Genomic DNA, 21,803 nt, shown 5'->3' with positions numbered 1-21,803 from the left:
CACAGTACACAGAACATGGAAATGCAATAATTTTAGTAAACTGCTAAATACCTTTTCTCATCAGCAGTATTTGGCAGTCGTGTGACTTCTATCAGTGTCCGGTTCAAGCTTGTTGGAGGAGTTTTCATTCTCGTCTGACGGTCCTACGAGACTGCAGGACCCCTGACCCTCTGTCTGGATAGTGCCGATTGGCCCTGTGCTGATCACATGTACCCTCCCAGAAAAAAAAAAAAAACTCTAGCAATACACACCAATCTGAGCATGTGTAGAATGTCTGCAAGGGCTCTGTGCTATCAGCAGATTGATTGGGGACAGTAAAAGAAGGGGAGGATCAGAGAAGACAGGATCAAACAGCCTTTTTACACAATGCGGAGGATTAACCCCTTAAGTTCCACAGTGAGTATAACAAGCATGCTTTACTATATATACAGACTGATTGTATGGCTGTGGGTTTAGTAACACTTTAAGGGCTGGTATGTCTGGAGATATCCCATTCCTCATTGAAGTAGTCGATTTTAGATACATTTTGTAAGTTTCAGAATACCTTTATATTTCTCTTGAAAATCTTACAAAGGTTTTTTTTGCCATTTAGACAAGTTCCTGATGTGGTCTGCCTCTCTCACAATAGGGTTGATTTACTAAAGGCTAAAAGACTGTGCACTTTGCAAAGTGCAGTTGCAAGGAAGGAAAAAAAACAAAAACAAAACTGCATTTTTGCTTGCATGTGATTGGATAATGGAAGTCAGCAGAGAGTCTGCTCATTGGAGCTTTGGAGCAACTGCACTTGCAGAGGGCAACTCCACTTTGCAAAGTGCACAGTCATTCTCCCTTTAGTATATCAACCCCAATGTCTTTTTGAACTTTCACTTGGGGAACATGAGCAAAAACACAATGACACTGGGACTACCTGACCCTTTGCCTGTGTTTAATGTACTGTGCATGAGTGCTATAAGTTCAGAAAGGTTTTGTTGGTCAAACAGCTGGTGGGTAGCACAGGCACCTTCTTACTGTGCAGTCTGTCTGTGTGTATACCAGGCAGGGGCATGCTCATCGCCGAAACATTCTTCCAATTTTCAGGTAGCAATGCTCATCCATGATGTCTCTATAGAGACCAAGTGTAGCCACACAAAAATCAGAAGTTTGTTTCAACAATTTTTCAGCTTGATCTTGAGCTGCAAAAATGGGAGCAAAAAAAAAAAAAAAAAAACAGCCTACAAGAAAAGAATTAACTGCAGCTACAAGATTAAAGGTTCAGTCTGTATTGATTACCACTATAAAGGTGTAGAGAAAAAAAAAAATCTAAAATATTTCCATCCACACTATACAGCACAAATGGAGAAATCTCCTGCTGTGCACTTGCATTCTAAACATCGCAGGCAAATTTGAACAATTTTCCTACCTTGCTGTATCAGTTTTAAATGAAAGGATCTTGGGCAGAAGGGGGCTAACAGGGCCACCTACATAGCAAATTTTGGCCAATTTATCAGCAAACTGCCAAAATCTTTATAGCATAAAGCTAACTTTAGAGGAAAACTATTCAAACTTAAGGGAAAATTCCCCCCTTAGCTGTCATCAGAACAGGTATCCCGAATGGAAGATTCCCTGTTTTGATAAAAACTCAAAATGTTAGATTTTTTTTCCCCACCTCTTTAAGGGTCCTTTCACACGGCCGCTCCGTGTGTCCGCACCGCAAATCATCCAATCCGTTTGCGGATGATTTGCAGACATAATGTAAGTGAATGGCACTGCGGGTGTCAGCGGAATACCATCCGCTGACACCCGATTCTCCTCCTTTCAGTTCTGTTCCGTTTTTACGAATGGAACAGAACCCCATTTTTCCTTCCGTGTAAAAAATGGAAAGGAAGGAAAATCGGATGTCAGCGGTGTCATCCGCTGACATCCGCAGTGCCATATACTTATATTATGTCCGCATATCATCCGCAAACGGATGGGATGATATGCGGGCACACGGAGCGGATGACAGAAATGTCATCCGCTCCGTGGAAAAAAAAAAAAAAAAAAGTCCCGCAGCGGACCTTTCACACGGAGCGGCCGTGTGAAAGGAGCCTTAGAGTTTGTATCTCCTAATGGGGATATAGTAAAGCTACACGATTCTGGCGAAAATTAGAATCACAAAATTTTTGGCTTAGAATAACGATCTCAATGCTTTTACGATTCTCCGGTAATATCTTTCACATTATACAAAAAAATTGGGCTAACGTTTTTTTTTTTAATTAATTGAAGTGTATTTTTCAGCAAATAATTGCTGCGCAAATACAGTGAGATATAAAAAAATAGCAACGACCACCATTGTATACTCTAGGGCACAGGTGTCAAACACAAGGCCTGCAGGCCGAATGTGGCCCCCCAGGCCATTTCATGTGGCCCTTGCACCTCTCCTGCAGCTGCGTCACCCCCCTTCTTCCTGGCAGTAGCACAAGGTAAAGGGGTGCATTGTAATGTGAGGAAGGGTGGGTGACTCTTGACATCTCAAGTAAAGGTGTAAGGGGGTGTGGGGTGCTCTGGACATCTAATCTGACAGATATAACCGGCCCTTTGAGGGCAACCATAATGCTGATGCGGCCCACAATGAGATTGAGTTTGACACCCCTGCTCTAGGGTCTCTGCTAAAAAATATATATAAATATTTGGGGGTTCTAAGTCATTTTCTAGCACAAAATACTGATTTTTAACTTGTAATCAACAAGTGTCAGAAAAAAGGCTTAGTCTTAAAAGTATAACCAAAGGCAAAACTTTTTTTTGTTTTTTTTTTAGTTTTGGATAGAGTGGAGAGGGATTAGAAAACCTGTCAGTTTTTATTGCTGTGTGTGCCCCCATTAGGGAGATTCACCCTCTCTAATTGTCCTGTTTACCATATCATTGAAAGTAAAAGAAAAATATACATTTTAGGTTGTCCCCAGAAAAGTAATAGAGGGGAAATCTTCCAATGGGAACACTAGTTCTGGTCACCTGGGGGTCCCCAAGGAATTCCCTCTCCCTTCCTTTTTGGCTATGGGACAGGAAGTGAAGAGAAATCGCCGCAATGAGCCACATATGGCCAAAAAAAAAAAAAAAACTGACAGGGGTTATAACCCTCCCTTATTCTATGCAAAATTAAAAAAAAAAAAAAAGTTATGCCTTTAGTTCTACTTTAAGTGGCTAACCTGACCTCATTTTCAGACTGAAGTTCATCACTTTGATCTTTGGACAGATAATCTTTAAAAGAACCAGATGATACAAGGTTTCTTTTTATCTCTCAGTGATAAACTTTGCCGGCTACTTTTTTTTTTTTTTTGACAGCCGTGAGCACAGAACTGCTCTATTCTTGTTACATGGATCCTGGAAATGCTGAATTTTGAGGGGGGGTTGAATCGAGATCGCAATTTTTTAAGCTCTAGGAAATAGTAAAAGATCAGACAGGGGGTCTAACCCCCTCACCACTCTTATCCAAAACAAAAAAAAAAAAAATGTTGGTTTTAGATACACAAAACGTGCGGCCAGCATTTTGGGAGGTTGACTGATCCCCTGGGAGTGCTAGAACTCAACTGTCTTTTGCAAGCAGTTTTTATCCAGCACTGGGATCTGTGACACCTTACCTCTGCTGTCCACAGCATATTCAAATGGCAATAGTTTATTGCATGTACAAGTTCTGCTTCCTGCTATTTGCCATGGAGATTCCCTTATCTCAAGGCAAGTGTACCAGACAGGGTCAGACAGACTGAAAACTATAGAAACCTTGCAGGTTTTTTTTTTTTTCCCTCTCCATTATTTATCTCAGCGTACACTATATGGGAAAAGCCTGTAGATATCTGTTCATCATAACTACTATATGGCCCAAAGTATTTGGACACCCCTCCAAATGATGAAGTTAAAGTATTACTAAACCCACAACAGTAAAATCAGTCTGTATATGTAGTTAGGCATGCTTGTTATACTCACGGTGGAACCTAAAGGGTTAATCCTGTGCATCTCTGATCCTCTCCTTATTCCACAGTCCCCAATCCATTTCCAGCTAGTACAGAGCCTTGAGTGCACTCTGCACATGCTCAGTTTGGTGTGTATTGCTAGAGTTCTTAATTTTTCTTGGGCGAGTGCATGTAATCAGCACTATCCAGACAGAGGATCAGGGTCCTGCAGCCTCAGAGAACAGTCCAAGTAGAATAAAAACTCCTCCTACAAGCTTTAACCAGACACTGATCGAAGTCACAAGACTGCTATATACTGCTGATGAGAAAAGGTATTTAGCAGTTAATATTTACTAAAATAATTGCATTTCCATGTTCTGTGTACTGTGGGAGACCAGATATAATGAATGCAGGCTCCTGGGTTTAGTAACCTTTTACCATGTCTCCAGTGAAGGGTACTGTTAATACTAGAGCATACAAAGACATTTTAACCACTTTCCGTCTGCCCTATAGGCGATTGACGGTGGGAAGGTGGTTGCATTATCCTGACCGGATGTCATATGAGCGCAGAGGGAGAACGGTGCAGGGGGAGCACAGAGCGGAGAACGGTGATGCGGCGTGCCACTCTGACACACCGCATCTCTGATCTCGGTAAAGAGCCTACTGACGTAGGCTCTTTACCATGTGACTAGCTGTGACCAATCACAGCTGGTCACATAGTAAAAAAGAAGTGCCGTTGATCGGCTTTCCTCAGTTCGTGCCTGACAGGCACGAGTAGAGGAGAGCCGATCTGCGGCTCTCCTGACAGGGGGGGGGGGGTCTGCACTGGTAATCAGAGCATTGATTACCTGTGCAGACCCTTGGGGGGGGGGGGCACTAGAACCACCAGGGATGCCCACCCATGACCCCAGGGATGCCCACCTTGGCCACCAGGGATGTCAATCAGGGCTCAGGGAGCCCGCCAGTGCTGCCCACCAGTGCCGCCCACTTCAGTGCCTCTCAGTGCGGCCTCATCAGTGCAGGAAAAAACATATCTATTTACAAAATTGTATAACAAACAAAACTTTTTTTCAAAGTTTGTTTTTTTTTTTTTTTTTTTTTATTTGTTTAGCAAAAAAGAAAAAAAAAAAAAAACTTTGCGGTGATCAAATACCACCAAAAGAAAGCTCTATTTTTGGGAAACAAAACAACATAAATTTGGTTTAGGTACAGTGTTGCATGACTGCGCAATTGTCATTCAAAATGCAACAGCGCTAAAAGCTGAAATTGGCCTGGGCAGGAAGGGGGTGAAAGTGCCTGGTATTGAAGTGGTTAAACAATTGTGCTGTTCCACCCTTGTGGTAGTTTGGGGAAGGCTCTTTTCTGTTCCAGCACTACTTTGCCCCCATGTACAATTCCGGCTCCATAAAGACATGGTGTGTCTAGTTTAGTTTGAAGAAATGAGTGTGGCCTGCACAGAGCTCTGACCTCTACTCTACTTACCTTCTTTAGAATGAATTGGAATACCATACCTGCCAATTGTCCCGTTTTTCCCGGGACAATCCTGGTAAATAGGAGCCTGTCCCGGGTAATTTACATTGTCCCTGTTAATCAGGGACAATGTAAATCATAAAAATCATTTTTTTTTAAATTTTGTTCCACACAGTGTCGCTCTCACTCCAGCTAGCTGGTGTTGTAGTTCTGGCAGCAGGTTGTCTCTCTCTCGGTGCCCGCTCACTCTTCCCGCCTGTCGCAAATTTAACGTGTCACCGGAGGCAGGGTGTCAGCATGGTGCACTTTCCGAAATCCGCCAGCAGGGGGAGGCAGAGCACCTTCCGACAAGCTGACACTTTAGAATTGCAGGGAATTGTGATGAGAATTTTAAACTTTAGGCAGAAGTAGTGCAGCTGAATGGGAGAATTATTCCAACTCTGCTATTTTGGCCTCAAGTTTTCAATTCCCTTTTCAAATTCCTGTAATTCTCTCTTTATGAAGTAGACACTATAATCTGATAAGTAGGCGGAGATTAATTATGCAGAGTGGGCGGAGCCTCGGGGAAGTGGGTGTGGTAAGTAATTGATAGCTGTGCTGCAAAGTGTCCCTGGAAATTTTTTTCAAATGTTGGCAACTATGGAATACTGATTGTGAAGCAGATCTTCTCTTCTAACTTCAGTAACTGACCTTACAAATTCATACAAATTCCCACAGATACACCAAAATCTTGTGGAAAGCCTTCCCAGGAGAATGAAAACAGTTCTAGCCACATTGATATTAAGCCATTACAATGGCCATTGTTTTGGAAAGGGATGTCCAACAAGCTCATAGATGTGATGGTAAAGGGTCCACAGACTTTCTGCCATACAGTGTAGAATTGCAATTTGGTAATGCCGACATGGGCTCTGAAGATTCACATGTCATGTAAGTTTTAACGATGGGTCCACTTTAGTTTGCAACTACACCACAAGAATGAGTAAAACATATGTATAATACAAACATTTCCAGGCAGATAAAACCCCAAATCCTGCATTCTCCTAACAAAGCGATGAATCATTGTGCTATTACCTAATAACGGCGAGAATTCATGCAGATCGTCTGTGCTGGTCTTGTGAGGTCCAGATAACCAGCCGGCTTCTTGGTGTCCAATCCCCTCGCAGATGCAACTTCTCTGTAAAGGAAGAGAAAATGTTTGTACATTGACAAATATTTATTCCTCATTCACTGTGGGCTGTCTCTCTCCCCTTTCAGTTATCTGATCCCATCCCAGCTGCTCCTGGCTGTGCAAGTTACCGATCGCCTCTGAACCACGCTGGATTATCTGTAGAGACTCATTTACTGAACATTTGACAGCACTGAGAACTCTGTTTATATGTAGTGAAAACACAGACCGTGCCCAGCACTGGCCAGAGATCCATCAAGCTGCACCCACCTTTTCTTCGCCATGTACCAGTGGCTGTTCAGTCGCGGTGTTCAGACTCAAAGCATCGTCCAGGGACGCCAAAAGTCTTTGATCAGTGCACTGCAAAAAGACAAAAAATATTTTAGGATCAAATTTAATTTTATAAGAAATAAAAAAGATCTGAACTGACAGATATTGGGATTGATTTACTAAAACTTGAGAGTGCAAACTCTGGTGCAGCTGTGCATGGTAGCCAATCAGCTTCTAAACTCAGCTTGTTCAATTAAAGCAGAGCTCCACCCAAAAAAAGGGACAGCACCACTTGTTTGCCTCCTCTTCCCCTCCACTGCTCATTTGGAACTTTTTTTTTTGGGGGGGGGGGGGCAGGTAACTGGTTTTGACAGGTACCAGTTCGGCTGACTTCGCTGCAGCAAACTTAAATCAGAAGTTCGGCCCCCCTCCTCCTCCCCCCGCCACTGGGCCAGTCACAAAGCACAGTGCATGCGCAATAGAGGAACCGGCTGTGAAGCTGCAAGGCTTCGCTGCCAGGTTCCCTTCGCCGAGATGGCGACTGCAGCACCCGAGAGCCAATTGAAAAATCAGCTTGGGTGAAGACACCGCTGGATTTGTGGACAGGTAAGTGTCCTCATCTTACAAGTCAGCAGATACAGTACTTGTAGCAGCTGACTTTTTATTTTTTTTTCTAAAGGAGCCTAGAGAGCTCCACTTTAAGCTTTGACAAAAACCCTGGAAGATGATTGGTTTCTATGCAGAGCTGCACCATATTTTGAACTCTCAAGTTTTAGTAAATGAACCCCATTATCTTGATTGGTAAACGGCTAACTTTTAATTTGCTGAATGTCGTTTTAGAATTGTGTCTTGCTGATCAATGATGGGCTGACACGGTCTGCAGCTGTTCACATGTAAACTCACATAGAGCAATTATCTGCTGTTCAGGACAGATGTGGGCCCCTGGATCCAGACAGTTTGCATCGAAGGGCACACATCCATCCCTACATACATGTACAGGTCCCTCTCAAAAAATTAATGATGAACCAGGCTGGGAGTTTTTAAAAGCCTCAGGAATCTTTTGCAGGTGTTTAGAGTTAATTAGTTGATTCAGATGATTAGGTTAATAGCTCGTTTAGAGAACCTTTTCATGATATGCTAATTTTTTGAGATGGGAATTTTGGTTTTTCATGAGCTGTATGCCAAAATCATCAATATTAAAACAATAAAAGGCTTGCACTACTTCAGTTGTGTGTAATGAATCTAAAATATATGAAAGTCTAATGTTTATCAGTACATTACAGAAAATAATGAACTTTATCACAATATGCTAATTTTTTAAGAGGGACCTGTATATGGTCCATGTGCAATTGCATGTGAACTGCTCTAGACAGCCATGGACAGGGTCAGCATGTCATTGATTTGTAGGTCACCGAAATTTGCAGATTTGAGTAGCGTCGGTCTCTAATGAGCCACGTGTATGAACCCCTTACCAGAATCTACACTATAAGTACCCCCCGTGTGTTTATTTGAACCTAGTTTCACTCTAGATCTATAAGCAGGCCAATGGCCAACTTGAAGTACCGAATATGGCAAGATGACAACATGGCTCCTAGTTGCAGGGCAGTGGCTTAGCGCTTGTCAGCCTGCAACAAGAAGTGTTGTTACTGGTAGGATCTCTAGGTACAAATCTTTGCAACATATTCACAAAACAACTGTACACCATGAGACATGATGCATAACATACTAGAAAAAAATATATATATTTTTTGACTTAAAAAAAAAAACAACAGGTTCCCAGCTTCCTGCTCTAATAAAAATGCTACAGTGGCCTTTAAGAGCACTTTTATTGGACGGGTGGCAGTTGGGAAGGCTTGATCATGAAGACAGCCTTCATAACAGGTACTTTGAGGTGCCTTTAGACAAGACTTTTAATGTTTAATATAGATTAATTTTAAGACTGATATGGTTCATCAGAACACAGAAACATACAAACTCATCAAATTCTTATCACTAGAGATTTACCTGATATTTCAGCAGTCTTTCCTCCAGTAAACTGACTGTATCTGCAAAAATTGGGGAAACATAGATTTTAGTTTCTTGTATTTATTGCCCTTCACTGCACTGAATGCTTTAAAAGGTCTTCTGTGCTTTTCATTCAAGCATCTGTCCTATAAACCAGGTCTACAAGACCCAACATACACATGCCTGCCTGGAAGGAAGGGATACATTCCTAGTGGCTATAGCTGAGAAAATTAGGTTCTGGTAGGCCCACTTACCACAAAAGGCTCTACTAAAGTCTGCTGGGTGAGAAAGCCTGGTGCTTTTCTAAGGCCAGTGCTTGGTGAGAGTATGAGAACTTGTTTATACAGTAGGCTTAGATAAGAATCAATCACCCCCAATAAAATAATCACATTTTGTTGCTTTGCAACCTGAAATGAAGACAGACTTTGTTTATGTCTTAGCCAGCTATATTTACTCTGTGCAACTTATAACACCTAAGTGAAAGATAGAACATCAACATGTCAGAAAATCACCCCCCTCCTAAAAATGACATGTAAACTCAAAATCAGGTGTAGCCAATCGCATTCTTAATGGCACACAAAGCCATTTGACTTCCAACAGTGATCAGCTTTGGTCATTTTGATTAGCTCAGCATGAAAAGAGCTTTCCGGGAGCATTTCAGTCCAAAGTAATACAGCTGAAACAATCAATCAACTATGGGTAGCAAGGCACTGTCAAATGATCTCCAGGATAAAGTTGTGGACAGGAGATGGATACAAAAAAAAAATGCAAAGGCTTTATTAATGCCTAGAAGCACAGTGAAGTCTAATATTAGGAAGTGAAAGGTATCCGTAATACAGACCCTCCCTGGATCAGGACGTTGCTCCAAACTGGATGAAAGTGCCAAGAGCAAACTGGTCAGAGAGGCTACTAAGAGGCCTACAGCATCTCTGAAGCAGTTACACGACTAAGCTTTAGCAAAACGCACCTTGAAGATTCTGAGGACACATGGAAAAGGTGGTATGGTCGGAAGAGATTAAAATTGAATTATTTGGCCTCAACACCAAACAAAATCCAATACAGCTCAGCATACAAATAACACCATTCCTACAGTAAAGCATGGAGAGTGTAATATCCTCTTATGGGGGTGTTTCTCTGCGGCTGGTACTGGAGCACTTGTCAGGATAAAATGAAAAATGGATGGGGGGAAAAAACGATCAAATTCTTGAGGAACACAATGGTTGAAGTAGAAAAAGGTGAATGTCCTTGCATTGCCTAGTCACAGCCTAGACTTGAACCCCATTGAAAATCTGTGGAAAGACTTCAGTTCAACTTCAGAGTTGCAGAGCAGAAGTGTCATTTACAGAGTTAAAATGGGCAGTGAGCAGGCATAGCTTCTCCTTACCGCCCAAACACCTTTGAAAAGTGATACACCAAGTTAACACTTTTCTGAGGGCTGGCAAAGTCTGCTGAACATCTAAACTTAGTTTAAAATGTATCTATAAAAACCACAAAAATTAATTATATTACAGATTAGCAGTCCAGAGATGTGGTGGTTGCATTGGTTTTCTTTATTCGAGCCAAGTATATTTTCTGCAAGTAAAATAAAATCCCTGCATGAAAGCCAGTGACTATATAACATTTAGTGCCCCAAACTGAAATCTCAAGGTTTACAAGCTTCCAAGATAATTTCTGTGATCTACAAAACACCACTCCACGCTCTTTAATGAAGATGAGAGTTTGTAGTCCAAAGCAGGAGAGCAACCCCGGATGAAAATGTTACCCTAGGACAGGAAGCATGTTCGCTGCTGGATTACCAGGTGAAAACAGCAAAAAACCTGGGAAAAAAGAAAACAAATGCAGCCACCACATTTGTGTGTATATTTTGACTGGTCCTAAGGAACAGGCCATCACCTGCCAGTGGGTGGCCCTGTTGGCCCTCTTAACAAAAAGCCAATTATTCGATCAACCTTTGTCAAAAGGAGCATGCTGGAAAAATGTCATTCAAACCGAACCTGCATCCAATCCGATACAGCCGCTGTTCAGGTATTTTTGACAGCTGGAGGGACCAATACATTAGGCACAGAGGCAGATTCAAATGCGCCGTACAATGTGGATAGAGAAATCTGCTAGTTTTTTTTTTTTTTTTTTTTTAGCATGCAAGCTGGAAGAAAAAAAAAAATAAAATAGAGTGGGGCCAACTTAAGGACTGTAAGCTGCCGTATATCACAGTTGTGTTCTTGGGTATAAATACACTTAAACATTTAAACAAAGTGTCAGCTGTAGGCAAATTTATCTGAAGAGCATTAAGAGAATCTGTCACCTTATTTTACCTATAAACCTACCAGAACAAATTCACCATCTCATATCCTCCCTACTGTAATACATTTCTAATAACATCCCTAAGCTCTCTTTCAGATCAAATACACAATCTCTTAGCCTTTGCTTAGACTTCCAGCTGAGTATCAAATCCAAATAAAGCTGTGATCCACATATATTCACTAACAGCAAACAGCTCCTGATAAGTCTATATAGGGTGAAACATGTTGGGTATTTACACTTGACATTTTAAAACTTTTAATTTACTGTGGGAGCTGCTAAAACATTCACCATTGTGGTGGTGGGATGGAAGACTCCTCAAGATAAGGACCTTCAGCAGGTGAAAGACTTTTCTAAGAGGTAGTGCAGTATTGGTCTTTGTGGAGAGTGAAATTAGAGTGGTGGCATTTGGGGCCGAGAAGAGGGCTAGGAGTCTAACATGAGCACTATAAGAGCAAGCTATGCGTGGTCATAGGGAATCAGTGAGGACCCCTGCATGTCGATGTTCAGTGGAGGTCATTTACAGTGCTGGGGCTTGGTCTTTCAATGGCCAGGGTAAAGATGACAACTGTGCCCCCCAGTTTGCTACACAAGTCAGTTTGTGCCTCATCTTCTGCAGCTGGGATCCTACTTCAGGCTGCAATTGCGCTGGTCTCCATGTCACTGCACAGATGCAGGTCCACCAATAGGGCCCATGTGAACATGAAAGTGGGCAGTGGTGTTGTGGGACTTTCCCATTCGGTGCCCTCTGCTGGTCTCCCTGTGCTGATTTTGACTGACATGATGGCTATGTGGCACAACTTCACATGCTCCCCCCCACACGAAAACCTCACCCCAGGTTATTTATATAGATTTCATACATTATGGAAAAGTCCTCCAAGTGGGGTTACCAGAAAAGATAACCGCTGAATTGGTACAAAATGCAGAAGTTTGATGCCCAAAAACTTGCCCTCTTCTCCATCTGCCAGTAGATTGGTCTGACAAGTTTAGAGCTCCAGAAAAGACAAGCTCCTCATACATTAAGGAAACACTGGAACTATTTTACAATGCCTACACTCCATTCAAACAGAAAAAAAAAAACCTGAGTAGACTACTCACAGGATCCACATAAATATGGTTCATGGGTCATCCCATGCTATTCTCTGGACACTGGAACTCATTGCTCACCTCAGTCATATAGGCTCCTTTACAAACCTACAACAAGGCACCGACCCAGTACAACTATACACATTCCCAAATTCACTTGCTGCATGGTTGTTTTGGGTCAGTGACTAAACATGACTATAATGATGGCAAAAAAGTCCATATAGTTCAACCAATAGAAAAAAAAATGTAATAAATTGAAAACCTATAACCAAACACCATTGCAGTGCTACCCTATTATAAATCAATCAATTTCCAACTGATAGCAATGTATAAATACGTGAATAACCAAATCAAAAAATACAAAGTCACAGTATGATACAAGAACCATAAAATATACATAGCGCATCTGCACCGTACAGTGTGGATAGAGAAATCTGCATACAATAAAATTTACAACAAATATTCATATATCCATTAACGTTAAAAAAATAAAAAATACCACAATACATGGTGATGAAATAACCAAAAATGGTAAAAGCCCCAAACCAATTATGTGATCAGTGTACGGCTTCTTCACCCAGTGCAACTCCAAACTGCTCATCTTTACAAAATCACCTGTATATGATCATGAGTTCTATCTTGCGAGAATCCCCTACACAGGGCAATGCAGAGACACCGCTCACAGAACAGTCCCCTGGCACCCACAGCGTGATACCATTATTAAAAGATATACATTTGCAGCTCTTTTATAATTAAATTGCAATAATCATCAAGTCCATTATCCTAAAAAAAATACCAATAAACCATAATAGAGATCCAAATTAGGGTAAAGTTAAAATAACACATGTAGCATCCTTCAGCAGAAGACATGTCCAGACTGGAGACCGCCACCTTTGACACCACCACTCACAGCCTCTTACCAGATGTTGATGACCCCCTATTACAGAGGGTCAAACACGCTTATTGGTTATTCCAGGCAACCTCCAAGCTGGCTCCCTTCATCTGGTATTTCAATAACATTCTAAATCCTAGCACCAAACCAATATAGGATCTCCCATGAGCAACTTGGATCCGCAATGAGATTCTCTCAATAAAGCAGATAAATGATTCTCATAGCTTAATATGTTAAAACATTGTTTATTAAGAGTTTAAAAAACGAAAAACACTTACATGGTAGTCGATTGAAACCGGTATGCACAAATACCCCTGACGACATCTTTTATATTACGAAAGCAGTAGGGTGGAGCCTGGCGTATGATGTCATCGCAGTACCAGGAACTAAGCAGAGCACGGACATCTTTTGGGTTGGAAACTCAGTACACACATTGTGAACGCCTGTTTGAATTGATTACCATTTTGCCTTAAAGCTAAAGGACTGTACATGTGTTATTTTAACTTAACCATAATTTGGATCTTCAATAATGGTTATTGTTATTCTTGTTAGGATAATGGACTTGATTATTATTCTAATTTATTTATAGAAGCACTGCAATTTATATGCAGAAGACATGTCCAGACTGGAGACCGCCACCTTTGACACCACCACTCACAGCCTCTTACCAGATGTTGATGACCCCCTATTACAGAGGGTCAAACACGCTTATTGGTTATTCCAGGCAACCTCCAAGCTGGCTCCCTTCATCTGGTATTTCAATAACATTCTAAATCCTAGCACCAAACCAATATAGGATCTCCCATGAGCAACTTGGATCCGCAATGAGATTCTCTCAATAAAGCAGATAAATGATTCTCATAGCTTAATATGTTAAAACATTGTTTATTAAGAGTTTAAAAAACGAAAAACACTTACATGGTAGTCGATTGAAACCGGTATGCACAAATACCCCTGACGACATCTTTTATATTACGAAAGCAGTAGGGTGGAGCCTGGCGTATGATGTCATCGCAGTACCAGGAACTAAGCAGAGCACGGCCATCTTTTGGGTTGGAAACTCAGTACACACATTGTGAACGCCTGTTTGAATTGATTACCATTTTGCCTTAAAGCTAAAGGACTGTACATGTGTTATTTTAACTTAACCATAATTTGGATCTTCAATAATGGTTATTGTTATTCTTGTTAGGATAATGGACTTGATTATTATTCTAATTTATTTATAGAAGCACTGCAATTTATATCTTTTATTGTTTGTTTGTAACCAAAAAATGTGCTAGCAGCTGCTTATTATTTGTCAGCAGTTCTAGCGTGGATATTTACTTATTTTTATGATCCTATTAGTATTATTATTATTCAAAAATTATGTAGAGCCAACAGTTTACAATGTTAGGGCAAAATGTACGGTTACAATATAATTCAATACGGGAGGAACCAGAGGGCCCTGCTTGTTAGAGCTTACAATCTAAAACATTTTCAGGGCCGGGCTCCATCCCTTTACTAGTATCATCCAACAGCAGGACTTACTCAGAAGGTGGGAGGGAGCATCGTTTTTTTTATTTAATTTATTGAACAGGTTGGTTATTTGTTATTTTCAAATTGAAAACCTCCATTTACAGAACCCAATACCCACTGTTGAAGATGAACTCACAAAAACCTTATAAAGCATGCTCCAATAGGGTAAAAAAAAATCCTTCTTGATCTCCTAAGACAATCAGATATTCTTTGGATCAATCTCTGGTGTTATTGATAATAAATGTTTATATTCAGTTAAATTTTGTATATATTTCAGGAATGCATTCAGGTTTTTGATCAAAACAATCTACTAAGTTGGCCAGAATTGGTTCCCGAGTCTGTTCCCCATTTTCACAGCTCTTATGAACAAGCCTTTCCATATGCAAAAACTAAGCCGGTTTTCTTCTGGACACAGAGTGCCCCCTTCTCCTCTGTAATGACCTTAAAGTAAATAACTCAACACCAAGTTCATTACAGACCACGTACGTATTTATGTATGTTGATCATATTCCCCCTTAGTCTCCACTTCTCAAGAGAATACATTCTGGGTTGCCCTTCTCTGCACCTTTTCCAATACATTCTGGGTTGTCCTCTGCACCTTCTCCAGATCTCAGACATCCTTTTTGTGAACTGGTGGCTAAAACTGAACTGCATATTCCAGATGAGGTCTTTGCCCTGGTTCACATTGATGCATTCCAGAAGGCATGGAATCGCATGACAAGTGAAATAACATGGGTTTCTGGGGAGGCTGTTCACATATATGCCGTGCGAATCTAATGCAATTTTTAAAACGCGTACTGTGCAAGTTTAGGGGAGGGAGGAAGGGGGGAGGAAAAGGAAGAGGGCAAGAAGGCCAGAGGAAGAAGGGCAGAGGAAGAAGGGCAGAGGAAGAAGGGGAGAGGAAGAAGGGGAGAGGAAAAAGGGGAGAGGAAAAAGGGGAGAGGAAAAAGGGGAGAGGAAAAAGGGGAGAGGAAAAAGGGGAGAGGAAAAAGGGGAGAGGAAAAAGGGGAGAGGAAAAAGGGGAGAGGAAAAAGGGGAGAGGAAAAAGGGGAGAGGAAAAAGGGGAGAGGAAAAAGGGGAGAGGAAAAAGGGGAGAGGAAAAAGGGGAGAGGAAAAAGGGGAGAGGAAAAAGGGGAGAGGAAAAAGGGGAGAGGAAAAAGGGGAGAGGAAAAAGGGGAGAGGAAAAAGGGGAGAGGAAAAAGGGGAGAGGAAAAAGGGGAGAGGGGAGAGGAAAAAGGGGAAAGGGGAGAGGAAAAAGGGGAAAGGGGAGAGGAAAAAGAGCAAAGGGGAGAGGAAAAAGAGCAAAGGGGAGAGGAAAAAGAGCAAAGGGGAGAGGAAAAAGAGCAAAGGGGAGAGGAAAAAGAGCAAAGGGGAGAGGAAAAAGAGCAAAGGGGAGAGGAAGAAGAGCAAGGGGAGAGGAAGAAGAGCAAGGGGAGGAGGGAGGAAGAGAGATATTGCATCTGTATCCAAAGTGCATAAAAAACGCATCAGAATGGCATCTAACCCACGTTAACTTGCACTGGAGCTGCTTCATAAAATCTCATTGCAAAACTAACTCAATTCACGTTGCACCAGTGTAAACCTAGCCTTACTAATGCTTTTTAAGGGGAAGTTGGCCAGAATTGGTTCCCGAGTCTGTTCCACATTTTCACAGCTCTTATGAACAAGCCTTTCCATATGCAAAAACTAAGCCGGTTTTCTTCTGGACACAGAGTGCCCCCTTCTCCTCTGTAATGACCTTAAAGTAAATAACTCAACACCAAGTTCATTACAGACCACATACGTATTTATATATGTTGATCATATCCCCCCTTAGTCTCCACTTCTCAAGAGAATACATTCTGGGTTGCCCTTCTCTGCACCTTCTCCAATACATTCTGGGTTGCCCTTCTCTGCACCTTCTTCAGTTCTCGTGCATCCTTTTTGTGAACTGGTGGCTAAAACTGAACTGCATATTCCAGATGAGGTCTTTGCCCTGGTTCACATTGATGCATTCCAGAAAGCATGGAATAACATGACAAGTGAAATAACATGGGTTTCTGGGGAGGCTGTTCACATATATGCCGTGCGAATCCAATGCGATTTTAAAATGCGTACTGTGCAAATTTAGGGGAGGAAGGGGAAGGGGGAAGAGGAAGGGAAAAGGAAGGGGAAGGGGAGAGGAAGGGAAAAGGAAGGGGAGAGGAAGGGAAAAGGAAGGGGAGAGGAAGGGAAAAGGAAGGGGAGAGGAAGGGAAAAGGAAGGGGAGAGGAAGGGAAAAGGAAGGGGAGAGGAAGGGAAAAGGAAGGGGAGAGGAAGGGAAAGGGAAGGGGAGAGGAAGGGAAAAGGAAAGGGAAGGGGAGAGGAAGGGAAAAGGAAGGGGAAGGGGAGAGGAAGGGAAAAGGAAGGGGAAGGGGAGAGGAAGGGGAAGAGGAAGGGGAAGAGGAAGGGGAAGAGGAAGGGGAAGAGGAAGGGGAAGAGGAAGGGGAAGAGGAAGGGGAAGAGGAAGGGGAAGAGGAAGGGGAAGAGGAAGAGGAAGGGGAAGAGGAAGGGGAAGAGGAAGGGGAAGAGGAAGGGGAAGAGGAAGGGGAGAGGAAGGGGAGAGGAAGGGGAGAGGAAGGGGAGAGGAAGGGGAATGGAAGGGGAAGGGGATTACCTTGCACTGGAGCTGCTTCATAAAATCGCATTCTAAAACTAACTCAATTCACGTTGCACCAGTGTAAATCTAGCCTTACTAATGCTTTTTAAGGGGAAGATTGTGTCTCTTTGTCAATACTGTGTTACAATATATATTTGTCTGTGTTTTGTAACAATATTAGAAAAATGTAATTTTGTTTGTGTGCAGTTTTCCTTTGCTCTGCACATATTGTCATAAAAACAAAGTTCTCTCTAGTTAATCCTCTTCCACATCTGCTTTCCATAGCCTTTTTTTTTTTTTTTTTTTTTGTAAATAACCGTTTAATCTTTTTTACACTCGGCATCTTCACCTTGGTTGCCAGATGCCTTGCATCTGACAGGTAAACTTTATATAAAGACCCATAAGAGGTTTTCAAGCCCATGGACTGTACCAAATATTGCTGCTTACAAAATGTTCTTTACATTTTCCATGTTCCTCTCAACCTAAAACTATTTGGGGAAAACAGCTGCAAAAAATTATTATATAAAGCTTTACAACTGAATAAAAAGATCAGAGTCTTCTTGAAAGCATGTCATTTTAATCTGTTTAGCTAATAAATGGCATCCCACACATCTCCATTTTTCTGCACAGTTTATAGAAAGGAGCACTGGAAAATCATTCTATTGACATTGACATTATTTAGTTATGTTCTAGCAGAGCGGGCATCCAATCCCCCCCCCCCCCCCCATGTCAAGTTTAGCATGCTCAGTAGTGTGTCAGTGCCTAAACAAAGATGGTGCCATCCTTCTGGAGAGAAAAGCAGATTAAGGCATGGTCAGGGATTGGGGGGATCCTGTGATATCTATGATAGGTATTAAAATACTGGAAAGGGTTATGGATGGTGGCGACAGATTTCTTATTTTTAATGTTACTGCATATCTGATGAAAGGTCCACATTAAACCTCCTGTACATTTTGCAGAGTTGTGTGATCCTTATCACCATTATCAGCTGGTAATAAAAACTAAGATGCAATTACATTTATTATGTGCTTAGCAGTTTTCTTTATCATCAGCGGATGTTGCTTTAAATATAGATAAGCAGTTTTTCATTATCTAAAAGTGGAGTGTTGTTTCATGAAGTTCAACTGTGACCCATGAGAAAAGCAGAACGAGGGATGCATGATGTTGTTTGGTCAGCTTGCAGTGAAATATTACGGCTGTGTGACGAAAGGGCCACTGTCAGGGGGGAGGGGGGGGGGCGAGTAACATCCCCCCTGTACAGGTTCTGGGCCCCTTAAATTTAAGGTGATATCGGACAGTAGGGCAATGACTGGAGCAGCAGGGGTAGTGTGGGTGGGGGGGGGGGGGGTGGGAGAGCAATTGATGAAAGTGATGCTCCCCCTGCAGAGCAGTCTGCTTCTTCTCCTCTCCCTCCCACTGACTGTCAGGGGGAACCTCAGTGGGATTGGATTTGGGGATTTGTTTCAGGTATTTGCCCTCCGCCACTTCAATCACACCCCCTCCTGTCCACAATCCCCTTCTCTTTCAGCTCCGATTCCCTTGTGTTGCCCCCCTCTTCCCTGCAGTGCTGCCAGCTTCTCTTTCTCTCCCTCCTACCAGCTGTCAACTGCTGCATGCACACAATGGGACTGGGATTAAGAATGAAAGGGGCGGAGGGGGGGGGGGGGGTTCGTTTCGCTGGTCATTTTTAACTGTCCTCTTCCTTTGCTGAGTGAACACAGTGAGCGATCAGTACCGGCCGCTCCAGTGTTCATAACCGAAGCATGGAAAAAAAAAAAAAACGTTTTCTTCATTTTGTGTTTTCCTTCTTGCTCATCCATTCTATTTTGTGTTTTCCTTCTTGCTCATCCATTCTACAGTGCAGCTGAGGCTGCAGAAAAAGGATTAGGTATCTGTGTCCTCAATCGGTTCCTCTATCTCAAAAGTTAGCAGTGTTTCGCCAAAAAGCCCCCTCCTTCACTACTGTTAGAACGTAAAAAAAATAAAATTGTAACATAATTAAGGGCTCATTCACACAGGCACTTTGGCCGTGTTTACGATTGGTGTGTTCATGGGGCTGAAGCTGCATTTTGCTCAATAGCACAAGTCAAACACAAGGCCCACGGGCTGAATATGGCCTGGCAGGTGGCCCTCACACCTTTCCTGTAGCAGCGGCACCCTCCTCATCTCTGCCCCATGTTGTTTTGGCAGTTGGCAGCAGTGAGGAGTAACAGCTGCATCTGCAGCACAGATTGTTCTGTTGAGAAACAGACTGACCGGCCAGATCACTTGGTGAAAAGTGTAAAAAAAAAAAAAAAAAAAGAAAGAAAATGAATGCAGCCATCGCATCTATGAATTTGTAAGCTGCAATTGCTTCTGGGTCTAAGACCAATAAAATTTTCCTTGGATACGATTGGGAATTATTACTTTGCTTCACTTCGTCTACCGAGATAGGTGAAAATTTAATATGCAAAGTGAAAACTTTTGTAGAAAGTAAAAACGTTCTGCTGGACCAAATCAGGGTCAATGTTTACATTTCTGCTATTGCCCTGGCAAAAAAAAATGGTTTTGAGATTATAGTTCCTTATTTTGAGATGTTTACCTCTTCCTCTTTTTCATATATTTATTAATAGACAAGAAATACTGCCGATGATGATTATTGAACTTTTTAAACCCCTGAACTCAAGGCAAGGGTTAGGGTTAGAGCTAGAAGGTTCAGGATTGAGTTCAGAAGGAAGTAATGGTTATAGGTAGGGGTTATAGCCTCTGTTAAGTTTTTTTCCTATGTTACTATTAGGAAGATTTTCCCTAATTTCCTGTACAGGTGACAAATGTCAGCTCCTGGACAACTCCTCACTTACTATCCTGCGAAGAAAGGAGTCTGTTCAATAAGCCCCGGTTCACATATGTGCGGCTGCAGGGATCGCATGTAATTCGGAGCGCACTGCTCCTTCATTACATGCGATCTCCTGTGCGGATGCGAATTCAGCCATACACTTTGTATGGCTGAAATTCGCACTGCACCCGCACAAAAGACGCACAGGACCCTTTTTTTCAGTCGCACCACTGTGCGATCCGATCCTGTGCGAACTGTCAGATCGCACTGCGATATGCGATCAAACTGGGGGTGTCGTTAACATTTAATTGACACCCCCTGCGTATCGCATATGGCAGTGTGAACTGCCTCTTGTTCGGATGGGATGCGGGAACAGGCTGCGAATTCGCAGCCTTCCTGCATCGCACAAGTGTGAACCGGCCCTTACTGTCAAATGACTGTTCTGCTCAAATATAGAGCTTTCTGAGAGCTCCCCTCCTAAGAGAAAATACACACATTAAAAGTTCCTCAAACAAATAAGCAGAACTGAAACCGTACAGCACAGCAGCGAGCTCAGAAAACAGTCTCACCTAATTAGCCATTCTTTCAAAAGTCACACAATCATTTTTCAGTTTAGAGAAACCGAATAAAATGTGCCTTGGTGTTACCACACACCAGCTGAAAGCCAAGATCAGGCTTGCAATGGAAGCGACAGCTCAGTGAGGTCAGTGATAGGAATAAGGTGAGGGAGGTAAAGTGTTGTCCCTTTTCTTAGGTTATGTAGCCATATAGCATAGCTGGGGAGGGGAGTATTAGAAAATGTACTTAAAATAGTTTATCTGGTTCATCTGTTTAGGTAACCATAATATAGGAACTGGCCTTTTAATATATTAAGAACAGAGTTAAAAAATCCATGATGTACAAATCAGAGCCTTTTTCGAGCCTGTCCCTTCACAATTCATGCATGGACAGGTCAATATATCTTAAAGCTGCACTCAAGGCAATCGACTAGAGACAAAAATGACATTCAAATATGAGAGCAATGTGTACTGCATAGATTATATCGAGCAGTAAAATAAAAAAAAAAAATCCAAAATGCTATTAGGAGCTTGCGCAACATGTCTTTTATACCTAATCATGCTAATGTATAAATACCAGAGCAGTGCTCACCTTATGTGCCTTGTTCCAAACACAAATTATATATATATATATATATATATATACACACACACACACACTTGTATATATATATATATATACATACACACATTATATATATTGTGTGTGTGTGTATATATATATATATATACACATACATATATATACACACATACATACATATATATACACACACACACACATATACATACACACACACACACACATATACATATATATATATATACACATACACACACATACATATATACATACACACACACACACAAATACACATTTGATCCCCTGCAGAATTTGTCAGTTTGCCCACTTACAAAGAATTCAAGGCTCCAGAATTGTTATCATAGGTGCATTTTAAATGACAGAGACAGAATATCACCCGAAAATTCAGAGAAAAACACTTGATAGAAATGTTATAAACAGTGTGTAAAATAAGTATTCACTCCCCTACCAATAAACAATAATTCTGGCTCCCACAGACTGGCTAATTTCGAGATACCAAAATTGCTAGTCAAAATCATTCGGTGGAGAGGGATAGGAGGGGGACTATGGTGCGGGGGTTGTTTTTTAGCGGTTGGGCTTGGCCCCTTAGTTCCAGTGAAGGG

At 41.9% G+C, this 21,803-nt stretch overlaps 2 protein-coding genes across 2 annotated transcripts in view; both read right to left on the bottom strand.

Annotated features, from left to right (window-relative positions):
• The window catches only part of ETFRF1 (electron transfer flavoprotein regulatory factor 1), a 305,885-nt gene that overhangs the window by 164,288 nt on the left and 119,794 nt on the right, over window positions 1-21,803 (bottom strand). The gene's annotated exons all lie outside the window — the stretch shown is intronic.
• LOC309554427 (inositol 1,4,5-triphosphate receptor associated 2-like) overlaps window positions 1-21,803 on the bottom strand; it is a 224,196-nt gene that overhangs the window by 93,449 nt on the left and 108,944 nt on the right. Inside the window, exons 16-18 of the mRNA XM_082256145.1 lie at window positions 8,815-8,855; window positions 6,811-6,900; window positions 6,447-6,549 (exon numbers count right to left, since the gene is read on the bottom strand). Coding sequence (XP_082112271.1) covers window positions 6,447-6,549; window positions 6,811-6,900; window positions 8,815-8,855 — 234 coding nt within the window. The remainder of the gene's footprint in view (window positions 1-6,446; window positions 6,550-6,810; window positions 6,901-8,814; window positions 8,856-21,803) is intronic.

Source organism: Pelophylax lessonae (assembly GCF_965119305.1).
Source record: "Pelophylax lessonae genome assembly, chromosome: 4".
Lineage (NCBI taxonomy): Eukaryota > Metazoa > Chordata > Amphibia > Anura > Ranidae > Pelophylax > Pelophylax lessonae.
This window is presented reverse-complemented; position numbering and strand designations above follow the sequence as displayed.